The sequence below is a fragment of the Phasianus colchicus genome, chromosome Z, assembly GCF_987193195.1.
Source record: "Phasianus colchicus chromosome Z, bPhaCol1.hap1.1, whole genome shotgun sequence".
NCBI classification, from domain to species: domain Eukaryota; kingdom Metazoa; phylum Chordata; class Aves; order Galliformes; family Phasianidae; genus Phasianus; species Phasianus colchicus.
In genome coordinates, this window is record NC_143476.1 from 69,911,958 (window position 1) to 69,927,641 (window position 15,684).

A 15,684-nucleotide genomic window follows, 5' to 3' on the forward strand; every position below is an offset into this window, starting at 1 on the left:
CTGAGCCTCATGACTTGTCTGAATGAGGGTGGTTAATGCTAATCTCTGTGCAGTAAATAATCAAGTGCACCTTGTCTTGAATCTTCTTAAGTGGCTGTTTTACAATTAAGCTGTGTTAAATCACTATTTTCCATCAATATGTTGCTGTTTCTGTCTTCAGAGTGAAGTGCATAATGCCATTTGTGACAACATCTTTTTTTTCTGTTAAACAACATCCAAATGTAGTGGGGGGAAAAAAAAATCAACCAATCCTGCTAGCTCAGCAGCTGCTTATTTCATATCTTAATACACGCGAATTTTCTCCTGAGTTGACTTTTCAACTTTTATATAGCACAAACAACTTCATCTGTAAGAAAAACTTTATTGGTCCATTAAACATTAAACCTATAACAATACATTCACTCAGTATACAAAAGGAAGTGTCTGTAAAAACCATTAGCATGCTTTAAAAAGACAAAACTATTTTACAATGAAGTTCTTAGAATTCTGAAGCCTTACCAATCCCTAAAAGTCAAAGTGTTACAGTTACTACAGATCACAACACTCACAAAAATGTTAAATAAAACTAGCAAATCTCCACTTCACTGGGCTATAGACTAATAAAACTAAATTACACAAACACATGAAAAGTTCCCTTGAGATATTAAGAAAAGGACTAATTGAAACCGCCTCACCATTAAGAAAAAGTGTTTATATTTTGCCTAGTTTGCATCCAGTTCTCCAACGTGGTATACATGTGACTAATCACCATTCATTTCTGGCAAATAAAAAGCACACAATGAACCATATGTTCCTTGTAAGTATTTTCTCAGCTTGTATATGACAAGTTGAAAATTGTTCTCTGAACATCAATTTTCCCTGCTTTAAGACTGCGTGGATGTCCAACGACACCTAAGCACCTGGACAAGTCTCAGAAAGAGGAAAAATAAAGCTAAGGCATGCGTAACAGAACATTATTTTCTTATAGCTTTCCAAAATTTTCCTTGGCTTCGGGCTGAGACTTCTTTGGCAAAAACACAGCCCGAGTGCTGCACCCACAGCTCTGCCTGGCGCAGCTGGAGCTGCTGGAGCCACGCAGGGCTCAGCTGCAGCCCCTCTGAATTACACGGCTGTGCTGCAGTGGTGGGAGCTATCGGAGGATGGCGAACGGGGGAAGTCAATGTGGTTTGCATTTGAAAAAAAATCTGACATTTTTAAGAAAAAGTATCACTGAGCAGATGTGGAATGATTCTACACCAGGACTGGGAAAAACAAAACAGAAGAAATGGATTTGTGGCCTACTTGAAACTTACAGAGTTTCTTCTGGCACTAGAAGGCCACCATCGCGACCCGGCAGCCTCCCAGCCCATAGCCCACAGCAGCTGCACCAGGCACCGTGCTGTGCGGCTGCATCCCCTCCCAGCACCACACCTTCTGCCTCCAGAATGCTGGAAATGCAGCTGCAGCCATTCCCAGGCTATGTGTCCTGCTAGGAGTACAAAGAACCAAAGCTTTCCTTGCGCTCGACCCCTGGCAATCCCTTGTACAGTCATATAAAAGACTGAGTTTAAATTACTGTTTACAAAACTGAAAACACAAAGTAAAGTTTCACTGCGCTGATTATGTGTTTTCCTCCAACAAGAACTTGAAGGACAACTCAAGTAAACAAGGATGCATTTTCCATATAGGAAAGCTGATCTATACACAAAGCTACAACCCTCGACTTTGCTTCAGCACTGCAGCGCTGCTCTTACAGAAGGGCAGGAATCAAGCAGACCTGGCAAAGAAGTCAATTTCTAGGATCAGTGACATCGCCATGCAGCAGGATGGGAGTTATACAGGTTTGCAGTGCTTTCAAAAAATGAACTCAAGGAGAAAAAGGCAAATAAAATGAAAGGATACAGCCTGCACGGAGAACATATTGCTTCTACAGCCCACAGAAAGATAACAAAATTTTAGCTGCAAATAATCTTGCTCATTTAGCCACATATGTACAATCTCGCAATTTTTTTGCATCACCAATGCATTTAAGAGAAAGGTGTAATAGTCCATAGCATAAACTCTTCATTGCATGCTTTAAAGCCCATCAGTGGATTATTTTGCTGCCAGTTTGCTCAGAGATCCCCATGACACTGCAGGCTGCTTGCCAAAGTTAAAGCAGCAGTATCTTGAGTTCCTAGATTTCCCTTATGCATTGGTCAAAATTAGAGAACTGTTAGGAACCAGATGTTTTTTTTTTCCCCTCTCTCTTCAAATGCAGTGGTTCCTCGATCCATAGCCTTGCTCTAGCCCAGAAATGGCTGCACAAGTGGCTGGTGAAGCTGTTACAGGTGCATAGCTTATACTATCAAAGCGCTTCAAGACTTGAAAAAGGTGCTAAAACACAAAATAAATAAATAAATAGACATGCAATGTTTATGATTCTGTGAGGGATAAGCCCTCTCTCTGGACTACACGTGCATTATCAACACCAAATTACCCGTTTCAGACAAAAGTGGCCCAAACCCAGCTAGGATTTATCAGAGTAGCAGGGCAAGTACAAGCTTTTTGACCCTCGCAGAAATGCTTGAAGTACGAAGCTAGAAGCATCAGAAATGCACAACTGATTTGTGAGCACAGTGAAGTTCCTTACTCAGCATCCAGCTGCAAGGGCAGCCTGTGCGCTTGGAAGAACGAGTGGTAAACAGCAAACACATCCATCTGCTTTCCGTATGTTCTTCATACGGTTTTTGTGGTCTCATTTGTTAGTCCAGTATTTGGATTCACAGACTTGCTCTCTGAGTTTATCCTACTGGTTTTATCCCCAAATAAAAAGCAGTCAACATTGCTTCAGTTCTTGGTTGCTGTCACAAGAAAAATGGCTCCAGTCAAAGACAGCAGTGCAGCAATGAGGTTCCAAGTAACCCTTCTTCTGATTGCAATTTTAACAGGTAGAAAAACACCAATACGCTGTTTCATTTTACTAGCAGAACTAACTTCAGCCAATGTGGACTGACTCTAAGAGTCCTCTGAGCAATGACACTAGCTCAAACTCAGGTTTAATTAGAGGAAACGTAGCACAGCCTCCAGTCTTCCCGTCTAAAAACAGCAGCTTCCTCACTTTACACAGCTCAAAAGTAACAGGAACCAGAAATGCTGCAACGCTGCCTTATGCCTGGGAACAAATTCAAAGAACAGCCACAGCACAAGGTGAGCATCAGTGCAGGACAGACTCAGCATCTGGCCAAGCACAGGTTATTTGGTCTCCCACACGCATCACAGGCATCAACACATCTCGTATGCAGCGCTGAAGGCAGCAGCACCGCTTTGCAGGCTCAGTTCAGGTTTTCCAGTTCCAGTGCCACTGCTCTCATGGCAGTAAGTCTGAAGGCACTTGTTAAAAAGATTCTAAAAGCCCATCTCTGTGAACTGTTAGCAACCAGTGATTTGAGCATTTGAATCTTAGACCCTAGCCCAAGATTTTTACTAAGTAGTTGTGTGTGCAAAGTTCACAGTACAGATCTCACAACAAATGCTAAGGCTGAAATCTTTGCCTGGCCAGCAAGAGGTTGTGCCTCACTGAGGCTTTGTGTATCGAGGTGCCAGCGATATTTAATTCTTTAGGAAGGCCTGGAGACCCAGAGTCAGATCTGGGGTCTCAGAATTATTTCCAGGGTCTTTTCCCCACAAGGCTTGCTCAGATGCAGACAGAACAGCATAGACTGGCACTGCCCTTTTCCACCCTCTGTATACCCACAAACATATAGTTCACCAGTCAATAGCTGGTGAAAGGGTGAAGGAACAACTCAGCAAGGCTAATCTGTGTAAGAAGAATGAACTCAGGCCTCATTGTGGAGTTTCCTCTTACAACCCTGTTTCCTCTGTGCAAAATCTATTTCCCTAAATACAAGTTATAAAAAGTGCGCACGAGGAGGTGCATCAAGTCCTTATGTAGGCAAATACTACCTACATAAAATAAGCATTTTTATAAGCAAATAAGAATGTCTGTTAGCCAAGATACATATTAAAATCATCCAAATTTGTGACCAAGTTCCCTTTCATCAGATTCAGAGAACAGCTGCCATTCACCGACGTACAACCTGACATAATGCATGCCTGCTTCTGTAGAGCATCTTGCCCAGATTGTTCTGCTAGAATAACATTGCTAACTTTAATAAAATAGGTTTGTTTTCTCATACTGACACAATATAACTGACACTAGAAGGCAACTCCCATGTGCCTCTCTATATTAGAGAACGTAGCAAACATTCACCAAAGGAGGACTGCAGGGCTGGACTATCTCAGCTGCAGCTCACAGTTTAAGTTCTGGATAAAGATTGTTTGTCAGAACAGCTGCTACTAGTAAGGCGATACAATATTCATCACTGCAAAGTCCATAAGCTCTTATCTTAGAGACGACAATTAAATGCTTCCTGATTGCAAACACAGTAACAAATGCCTTTCTGCTGCAGAAGGATCTGCTTTGCTAGATTCCAAATGCAGCCAAGCATATGGGCCCCCTGCTAACAGAGTTCTTAACAAGACCAGCATCTCCCAGCAGAAGCAAGAATGACAAAAACTGGCCACGAGCTTTTAAAGCTCTGAAGCTATAAGAGATTCCTCCTTTCCACAGTCTTCAGAGGCATTTTGAGGCTCCTAGTCACTGCGGTAGGTAATGTCCAGGACATCCATGCCTGCAAATTTTCCTTGAGGTAAGAGTGTGAGAATTTGGGAAGATAACAGCACTAGCAAATTGCAAGCAGGACACGAGCTCTAGGATACCTCAGCAAAAAGACATCTGAAAATGGCAAACAAAACAAGAGCAGAACTGAGATGTATTACATTAGGATCAATCACCAGATGTGCCTTAGCTATCAGTTATTGCAACAGAACAAATAAGGCATATAAATATTTTGGCCATCTCATTGGCCTCTGTGTTGTGCTTTTGTTTTGTAGAAAGCATTGGCTGAGCACTTAAGGCTCGATCATGTTTTCAAATAAAGAAAACAAAACAAAGCAAAGCACCCTATGCCTGCTAAATTGGTTCTTTTGGTTTATAACTTGCACGTCGCATTGTATATATGTATATGTGTACTCACACACACAGAAAAAGAAGAAAAAAACCCTTGGGGGTAACTTTCAGTTGTAAATTTTTCCCCCTGATAAGTAGATAATTTAAGTAGATTCAGCCTTATTTAGAACTTGAAGCATTTGAGTTGTCCAACCACCAAGTTGTTTGCTAGAAGAAAAAAAAAGATACATATACATATATATATACATAAACACACATATATGTATATGTGTGTGTGTGTGTGTGTGTGTGTACACACATATATATAGATAGTAGGGCTTTATGTTGTCAAGTCAGTCATTTGTACTATGGCAGCTGCTGTCACACTTGTGTTTTCTGCTTTTGTTTTCCTGACTCCTTCTCCCACTACTGGAAATAGGAGCACTCTAAAAGAAGTTCCATTCCCATTAACAGATCTGTTGTCTGTCTCCCATTGCAACAACAAAACTAATGCCAACAGAGAAGTATAAAGGTATAGCAGTTAGGAAGAATGCTTCCAAACAACACAGGCAGAAAAGGAGGATGACTATAGTCTTTTTTCTGACTATCACTCTATTTTCAAATCAGTAACGGAAACAAAACTGAAGACCCTGGGAGATGCTTAGACACAGAGACAACAGGATAGAAAACTAACTGAGCACTCCACATTTAAAGTTAACAGCAACTGACAGTGCTCTTGTAATTACTATTTCCTCAGCAGAAAACATTTTGAATAAAGACTGTACCGTATCTTAAATCGTTGTACAGTACACAAAACTTGCAGTTATTAATCTTAATCTGGCAAAGCAAAATCAATCAAAGTCAGAGCTGAAGAATCTCTGTGTGTAGAACTCCCCACTGTTAATAACTGGATAAGTTCTGAATTGCATAAAATGTTCAGGTGCCTGTTAAAGTTACAATAGGATAAATACTCTATTTTCAATGGCAGATTGCTTTCTCAGTCTAGATAATATAGTCATTTATAATATATTTAAACAATGTTTGGCAGTCAAACTTTTATATATTCTCTATTTCTACAGAAGTATTTAGGTATGTTTCTGGAAAAAAGGGATTTGTGTACTACTTACAAGAATTATAGGCTGTACAAAACAGCAGTTCACATCATCATTGCAAAAGACATGGTTAATAAACAGTATAAAAAGGAATGTGTTTTGCTAGAAGATGTATCTTCTGTGAATGTTTGATATCTGCACCATTTTTTTTAAATTTTCTTGCCAATAAGGTCAGAGAAAGATTGTCAATTATTCTAAAAGCATTTCATTTACTTCTATTCATGAAACAATCATGTTCTTTGCACTATGCACATCTGTCTTAAAAAGTTTTGGAACAGAATCATCCCCTTGAGCAACACTTGCTTACAATTTAAAAAAGGTTAAAAAAAGTTTTCAATTATTTTAATCTAGCTAAAAAGTTACTATCTGGTATATTATGATAAGGAGGCAATGCGTGTTTCCTCACTACAAAGTGACCACTGAACTTTATTTGTAACAGGAAAAAAAGAGGAAAAAAAAGATAAAACACTCAGAAAGTTCTGAGTGTTCACACTGAGAACTGTCTGGTTGGGCAACAGAGAGGAGCAACAAGAGTCCATAAATAGAGAAAGACACAAAACCAACAGGAGACCATCTTAATCCAGAAGATGGACCAGGTTCCAGTGAAGAATTTCTCAATCTGGGCACTTTCATAGCTGTTAAAGAGAAGAAGGAAGAAAAAAAAAAAAAGCAATAAACTCACTGTTCATATCACAAAGTGTAGTAGCCTCTGTTTCTCCAGGCGGGTCACACACTTCAACTAGGCTAACACAGCCACAGGGAAAGCAGTTATTTGCAGAGCAAGAGCTCGCTCAAAAATACCCCAGGAAAGACTTAAACCCTCTCTTGCAGCTTCCCACTTTATGAGAGGAGATCACTAGCAGCAGGCACTGCCACACAGATCTCTCCTCTCAGTGCACACAGACATTAGTTTTTTGGCTTTAAAAGAAATGCACTTACTGGAACCAATGAGTTACTGTCATCATTACGTAGAGTGAAGCCAGGAAGAAAACAAAATGGAAGAAGGTATAGCTGTACACTGTGCCTTTCTTTTCATCATAAATCACAGTCTGGCCTCCCCTTTTTTCAACACGCTCCTCAGCATCAGCTGTAAGAGACAAGAAAGAAGAAAACTTCAGCAAATTTAATGAGAACTGAAAATAGTGGCTAGATTCATGAAAAACAGAACAAAATGTCTAGTGTGATTCTGCAAACTAGGAGACAGAGCATTTTCCTTCCCTCAGGGCATGGGCCTAAGCCTTCAGTAAAAAAAAATTGGGAGTGTCACTGAAAGGCTGCCCTGCATCCAGTTGCTGGTACTGCCATTTTTTTGAGTGTCTGGACTATGTATTTAGTGTCTGGGTCTACTTGTAGGATATTCTCCTGGCAAGTCCAGGTTGATATCCCTTCATGTACCAGTTCTGCAAACAGGACACACCCTTCCTGAACTCCTGAACCACAGTCCCTGTGGTGCTGCTGATCCAAAAATCCCACAGTCAGTCACACCCATGTTCTTTCTGTATGTTGCATTATCAAGTCATTCGTTAAGGAATTATTAACTAGCCTGTGGTTTGAAGACAGTATTGATATATGTGCTACTTTCCTCCTTAGTCTAACACTGAATACTTCAGATGTTTCACTTTAACATGCTACAAAATAAGGATACAACAAACTTTCTGTGCTTGTGCCTTTAACTCTCTTAGTTTGACCTGAATCCACTAGGCTGGGTAAATTTTGCAGTGAAAATGTAATTACCATCTCCATCAAGCACGCAGCAAAAGCAGCAACGAGCTACCTGTGGAATAAACAACAGGAACGGTGAGAGCCTGTGCAGGAGCAAAGAAGCAGAACAACTAGTGAAGAAGGCCCTTTTATGTCCAAGTTACATGCACTAATTTAGAAAAATCTGGTTTGTTTTTCCAACCGGCACAAAACTCCAATTAAGATTTGCCAAGTTGTTTGTAAGAGCAGCTTCTAAGCTTTGGAAAAACGTACTCAGAAAGAGGTGGGAGCAAATAAATCAATCTTTAGGAACTAATCTCTTTTATATAATTCAAGATCAAATATTGGCAGTGTTACAGCGTAAACTATGACAAAATGGTGGAAAAGCTAATGTGGTTGCACATTAAGGATTCAGAGGGACACTCAGACTCACATGTAAGTGTCATTTAAATAAATTCTTTACAGAAATGAAGATACAAGGAACTTGCAAAACTGCTTCAGGCATTGGGAATAACAGAAACGCAAATGTACTTATCTTTAAAAAAATTTGCTGAAATGGAAAACAGACTGAGTACAAGCAGAAAGTTGTTTTTACTGCTTCATTGAAAAGAACATTTTTTTTAACTGATGGAAAAAGGAAAGCTGAAATTGTCTATTGAGGGGTCAGACACTCCCTGTGTCGAGAGTTAATGTAAATGGAAAAATGGTGCGGAGAGAACAATAAACACACAAAAAGGTACACTTTTTGCATGAGACCACAGTACTGTGTACTGCATCACCTACATTATTTTTTTCTGATAGAATTCCTCTCTAGGATTTAACTTTGTTGTTGTCTGATAAAGATAGCATGTAACTTCTGGAATGCGTCAAGCCTTCAGAGATTCCAACGGAAAAAAACTACAGCTTTCACTCTACATACCCGTGATTACATATACTCATTGGGTTCATAAATTCATGAGAAGTCAAAAAGCTCATTCTTGTTTCTTAAGTGACTGGTCAAGAGTTTAAGGAAAACTCTTATTCTGTATCTCAACAAATTAAAGGGCTTTAGCTTGAGTTTCCCTTTGGCTGTATTAAGATTCTGAAGAAAATCCTCCATTCCCTCAAACCTTTTAATGAGTTTCATTTGTCAGAACTTAAGTCCTTGCACACACACAGGGATGCTAACAGCAACGCTGGCACACATACAACTAGCCCTTCCGAACACTCAACTGTCTTCAGCATGGACACCGAAAGACTTTCTGTATACCACTAGCAACTGTAAAGCTATGCTTATATTCATGGTTGGGAAGACAAAGGACCTCTATTACAGACAAAACAATCAATGCAATTAGTTGCTCTCTGTCAGTCATTTCTTTACATTTATGTTCAGTGGCTCTTGTACTGCTCTTTAAAACCAAATGGTGCAGAAATAACTATGTTGGCAAGTGCTGCTATGCAAAAGCTGAGCCTTCCCAGTTAATGGGCTGCATCCAGCAGCTTGTGCTCCTCCTGCAGCAAGGCACACGTCAGCCCCAAAGCCATGCTGTGATGCTACAAAGTCATGGCTTACGTGCTTTTTCCAGAGGTAAAGAGAAACTTCTCTAGCATCTGACATGCTCCTAAAGCTAAACATATTTTGCTTTCTCACATCTAGGTGCTGCAAATATCATCTGCATTTCTGGATTCCCACACATGCTTTGAGCTTTGCACCTCTGTTTTTCATTTTTTAATCAAAGTTCATGTGCACAACAAAAGCAATCAGGATTAATAATGTTCAGGAATGTCTTTAGTTTCTCAGTGCCCAGTAGACCTTTTCTTGCAATGAGAAAACAAGCTTGTGAGAAGCAAAAGATTTACAAGAAGTCTGCACAACGCTATGCAAACTGCTAAAATGCAAGAGCGGCAAATTATTTTACTACTTGAAGGCACTGCCAAGAGACCTGCAACAGCTGCAGAAGGGTCAGAGTGGACACATATTCATAAAATTCCAGATCCAGAGTAGGTAGCATGTGTGCTACAAACATTCTTGTGTTTTTTACCTAATTACAGACTAGTAAGCCATGAAAACAACTGCAAGAAAAGCACACAATGAAATCTGTGCAGACGAAGCAGGAACTCACTTCAGTTTCAGGTGCTGCATATATTCCTCTCAGTGTCTCAGAACTTGCACGTGTTGTTGAGGTCAAACTAAGAACAAAGGAAGACAGAGTAAGAATCCCCTGCATAAGCCTACGAGGGTGATTTTTCACCACAGGAAACACAAGTGCAAAGCATGTGAAAAGTTTCTTCTGCACAAGCATAAACCCGCCTACAGATGGCCACAGGCCAACTATGAATGAATCAGAAGCTTAAAAGTAGGTCACTCCTGAAAGGCAGTGAATTCATCACCTGCAGACAGCAGCAAATAGCTCAGCACTCCAATCTGCATTTCAGACAAGATCTTCCCTGCTGTGCTCAACTAATGTTTTTATTCTAATTTCACAGCCATTGCTTGGGCTCAGCATTCATAAAATGCTTCTCTGCAGGCTTTGCCAGTAAAGAAACCTGGCGCTGGCAGCAGTCAGCTTTCAGAGCAGATCACCAACTGCTTGTCAGTATTCCAGTCGCTAGAAATCACTTTCTTGCATGACATGAATCGCTGGGGAAAATCTCTTCTAGTTTTGGTAAAAAATATTTCTTATCCAGCCAGCCTTCCCCTCTCAGGATTATAAATCGAACTTCCCACAAAAAAAGCACGCTAACTGCTCTGCATGCACTCATCCACCATAAGGAATAGGTCAGAATTCCCTCTGAATTCCCCTTGACAGCCCTCATCTTCCCAAATACACGGCGCATTTCCCCAGCAGGTTGGCTACCTGAAAGTTACTCCCCAAACACCCTCCATTTCCTGATGCACTGGAAAATACTGTTCCATGAAAACTAGATCCAAAGTACAAATCCATATGATGTTTGATATCAGAATTAAATGGACAAATATCCACATTTGATGACGGAGGATTTGCTGCGCTACTTCTTCAGAATGCCTCTTGTATTCACTTTAGAATTATTAAAGTTTCAGTACACAAACTCTGGACTCATTCAGAAGCAAAAACTGTTCAAAAACCTACAACAGACAGGCAGAGCTCTTTCCTGACAACTCACAGTCAAAACAGTAATACATTATGTTTTTATTATCAGCAACTGCCTTCCCCCTTGGTCTATGATTTAATTTATTGATGCAAGCTGCAATAATTCTAGGTGAGCATCACAACACTATAGGCAGGGACAGATTTCAGAGAAGACATTGCTGACAAATGCTGATAGCAGTCCTGTGCTCACAAGTTGTTCAAAAGAAGCCCTGAACTGTCCCACACGTGTTTGTTTATTTATTTACTCCAAAAACACCAGGAGAACAGTGATAGCTTCTGCCAGGATATTACAGAAATTTCAGACAGCTTTCTTAGACAGACATATCTGCATGGAGTTATTCCTACAGGATAGTAAATACAGAATCAAAGCACCTTGAGACTGATCACCTTCATGGACAGTGTAAACTTTTTCCCTCCACCTTCAGATGTAAATTGCTCTATTCAGTTTTAATGAAATATGGTTGTTTCAAAAGTTGTTGGGCATTTCTGAAATTAAGGGAATAGGAACCTTCCATCAAATTTCTATTTCTTGCTATTACTTTGCTTGAGGACTGCTATAAGCCATCATTAGATAGACAACATTGCATTTATAGCAAATGTAAATGCCAAGACTTACCAAGAATATAAAATGCAGCCAAAGAGAATGGTAGTACCCAGGCCTGTAACCAGGTTTTCATCTCCATGTAGTCCTTGGCTAAATTCAGGCACACATATCGTGATGTTCTGATTGTTTTCATCCAGGACTTCACAAAACAAAAATAAAATGAAAACAACAGTTATCAACGCTCACTTCACTGTATTTCAAAGTACTCTTCTGCACAAAGTTTTTCAGGAAACTTTTTTTTTTTTTTTTTAAACTTCTGATAATGAGTAGATACAACTCAGCAGCATCCTTCTATGTTTCAGAAAAATAATACTGATTAAATTCTGCAAACCTAACTTTACAGATCAGCGTTTTGGAGAAAAACAGTGCAATTTAGTAGGGTAACAAAGCTTGTTATTCACTCAAGCTGACAAACAAGACAACATACTGTTGAAATAAGAAGCTGGAAGTTTCCCAATACTTCACCCAACACTACAAAGCCATACAAAACCAAGATAGCACACATCTGAGATAGTAATTTTTTGTGTATGCAAGGGTGCCTTGAGGACAACTATGAAACTTACACTTGGTGAAAAAAGTAACTTGCTGTCTGGTCTCAAATATGTAAAGAAAAAGAGATACAATATTTGCAAATACTAGTTTTAGATTCCTGAAATGAAATAAACTACCTACTTTGTAGGAATGGAATGTTGTTTCTGCATTAGATTTTAAAAAAGGCAATCAGTTTGAAGAAGTAGAACATAACGTATTTGTATTCTGTAACTTATCCTTGGAAATAGCTGATCTAAAAAGTAGAAATACTGTATGTGTTAGCAGCATGTTTTAGAAACATTATTACTGAATTATGCGATCAATTCTTTCTTGCAAAACTGCAGTAGTTGTTAAATGTTCCAAACAATGTGGGTATAGTGTTAGGGATTAGAAAACATATTGTAGGGTTGTTCTGTTAGGATAAGAAATTCCCAGCAAAACAAACATTAAATAAGCTAGGGCCTCTACACAAGGCCGGACTGTCTCACTCCATGAGAAGGTTGGGATGTGACAGGCAGGCATCAAGATACTCCGCTCTATCCTCCTGAGCTTATCTCTATGCAAGGACAGATGGATGACCAGAACAACAACCAGTGTACAGGGCACAAATGCTAGGGGGTAATCAAACAATTAAGAGGTTATGTTTATGTTGTAAAGCAGACATCCAAAAGTTATGACCAGATGTTTGTTAAGAAAGCAATTGTTAGAAGGAAATTAACCAATTAAAATATTTGTGTTTGGGTGGCAAGGATTTGTGTTTACTTTGTATTTGTATGATTAGTGAAGCATCACGAAAGAGTGTGAACTTGCAGTACTCAGCCAAAGAGGAACCAGGGGAGAAAGAGATAAGTGTCAAGCAACAGGGGATAAAAGATGTAACACTGCTTTCTGTGTGCTCTCCTGCTTGCAGGAGGCCCACCACTGCTACTGAGAATAAAATCTGCTTTTATCAGAGATATCATCCTGATAAATTATTTGGATATTTCCAACACCTACTGGAGTCAAAGCACAGTAACAGTCTGCAGCATAACCCTAAAGCATCTGATTACAGCCGCATCTTATCTCAAACTTAGAGATTTTGTGCCAATGCACTTCCAAGCAAACTGTGTTCCTATCTCTCCTTTCCTTCTCCAGTGTGGCAATAGAACTGTTTGGAAGGCCAGAGGGCAAAATGCAGCAAAGCCTACATGCAGGTTAAAAATAAACTCAAAGACCTGGTTCCATGTAGAGCTGCATAAAATCATTATCAGCAGATGACAGAAAAAAAACCACACCAGGAGCAAGGAAGGGAAGACAAGCCTCTAGAGAATATGTTGGCAAGAGATGTGCAGAATCCCCCACCTGCATCCATCACAGTTGCAGCAACAAGGTAGATCACTGTTTGGCATGCCTTTTAGCTCAGCTTGGCACCGAAATCAAAGGCACGCTGTGATAAGCAGAAGTTCAATGGACATTTCCTTTTGTTTGCCTTTTACTTCTGACATTTGCAACCGTGCCACATGTTGCAAACAAGTATTTTTGGTGTGCGTTTTCTTCAGGTCTGGTTTGCACGATGGCTGAATTGCAGGTCCCTGCTCGATTAATGTGTCAGCATTAAATCAGTGCATGGCAAATCTGAGTGATGTGGTACAGGACAGCTTAGTAAGTGTCAGCTCCAGCATGTACCACTGTAAAAGCTGCACAAGCCATTACGAGAGTTAGTTTGACAAAGACTGGGATGAACACAATAAGAAACATCTGATTCAGGGAGTCTGAAAGAGCATGCCTGATGCAAACTCTGCCAAACGTAATAACCACCCTTGCAATGCGTACCAGAAGAATCAGAGCACTCATTCACTAAACTGCTAAAAGCTCTGATTGTCACAAGCATGAAATAACACAAAACTAATGATTTAATATCATACATCACTTTCTTCCCTTTCTCTTCTAGGACAGTGTCAAATCTTATGAGTAATTCAGATGCCATCTAACTCAATTTCTATACTCATTTAAAAACATTGCTTACATTATTAAATACATCTTCCACTAAAACAGTCTGGTTTTTGTTCTTAGCTCTGGAATATGTTTATGTTACATGCTTGTGTCTACACAAGTGTGAGAGATTTTTCCCCTCTCTTTTATTTTCCCTCTGGGCAAATGACTGTAAAACTTCTAATTTCTGCCACTGGGCTTCTAGCTATCACTGCTTTAGCTTTTCAGTACTAAAAGCTGAGCAATAATAGTGGCTTTTTTCATTAATGATCTGAATCCAGACAAGTCTTCTGTAAATGAAAAGAATATTACCCATCCAAACAGGTGACTCTAATTGTTAAATGGGAAGAGGAAGCAGGTTGAGAAGAGCATAGTGATGCTGAGAAATCTGACAGTAATTTGACGTGCCAATGAGTTATGTCAAGCAGGTATTTCTTTAATACAGAACTGAGTGCATGAGGGATCACTCCATCAAACATGCCCACCAAGGAAAGAGGCAGCTATGCATTTACAGGCATAGCGTATACATATTCATTACATTTCTGAGAAATTGGTTACATATGCCCTGAATTTAAAGGAACCTGTTACCATATCATCCCACCCTGCTGAGCATGCATCCTAAAATGTGGGGAGGGTCTCTGGGCCCCATCTGGTGGTCACTGGATGAAGGCTATTAGTCATCCTCACAAAAGCTCGAAGTCTTCCTCACTGGGAACTTTTAACTTTTAGGGGGGTTGCACTGTGTCACAACACAACCCTGCCTCCCTATCTTCACAGGACCCTCCCCACTGAGTTGCAAACAGAAACTTTGCTTATCTTCATTGGACCCTTCACTTTGTTCTAAATAGCAACTCTGTATCCTTATCACTTCCAAGGATCCTTCATTGCCTTGCAAACAGCAACTCTACTTATCTTCCTGGAACCTAATGTTCCTATGGTTTCTGTGCTCCTTCCTAGATTTATCTGCTTGCGCAAGCTATGAGGCCTTGTTTAAACAAGGCTATACATTGTCTCCTTGATTCATTGTAAAGTCTTGCTGTGTTTTTGCAGCATAAAGGACATAGTTAAAATGCGCGCACTACAGGAACTCAGCTGAAGAACAGCATGACTTCAAACAACCAGGGCATAACTCAGGTCTTTACTCAGAATGTTTCTTTTCAAAATCAAAGATGAACAATTCTCAAGTTTTTGTTCAATTGGATAGTAAAGGCTATCTACTGTAATAATTCTAGGAGAAACAAAGAGATTTTAGTATCCACTCCAATCACCAGCACAGCAAAATAGAACAAAGCCATGTTGGTACAAGGCACCTATAAACTGGTGTGGATCTAGTAAACTTTGGGGTTGAGCTGGTGACCTGACCTCATGTAGAGGTAGTTAAGAGCTTCTGTCCCAACTCTTTTCCTATCACGTGATCAAAGATATGTATTTAGTTACATCCTATTATAGGAGCACGTGCACTTTCCACACTGATGGACTGCAGGACTCCGGGAAATTTATCAGTAGAAAACAAGCTAGAATGACTCTCATGCAACAGATGCAATCCAAAAACTCTCAGTTACACTCCTCTGGACCAAAGCATTGACACTGCAAGGAGAGCACTTACAATCTCTTAAACGCTGCCCACATGTATTATCTACTGTTTCTTTTGTACAGGGCAGAGCAGATAAAAACCAGCACTCCTAC

General features: G+C 39.9%; 1 protein-coding gene across 2 annotated transcripts in view; it reads right to left on the bottom strand.

Annotated features, from left to right (window-relative positions):
• Window positions 1–341: 341 nt before the first annotated feature.
• The window catches only part of SERINC5 (serine incorporator 5), a 42,489-nt gene continuing 27,146 nt past the window's right edge, over window positions 342–15,684 (bottom strand). For both annotated transcript variants that reach the window (XM_031610187.2, XM_031610188.2), the window contains exons 8-12: window positions 11,509–11,635; window positions 9,885–9,951; window positions 7,816–7,855; window positions 7,021–7,168; window positions 342–6,716 (exon numbers count right to left, since the gene is read on the bottom strand). In XM_031610187.2, the coding sequence (XP_031466047.1) occupies window positions 6,569–6,716; window positions 7,021–7,168; window positions 7,816–7,855; window positions 9,885–9,951; window positions 11,509–11,635 (530 nt within the window). In that variant the 3' untranslated portion in view covers window positions 342–6,568. The remainder of the gene's footprint in view (window positions 6,717–7,020; window positions 7,169–7,815; window positions 7,856–9,884; window positions 9,952–11,508; window positions 11,636–15,684) is intronic.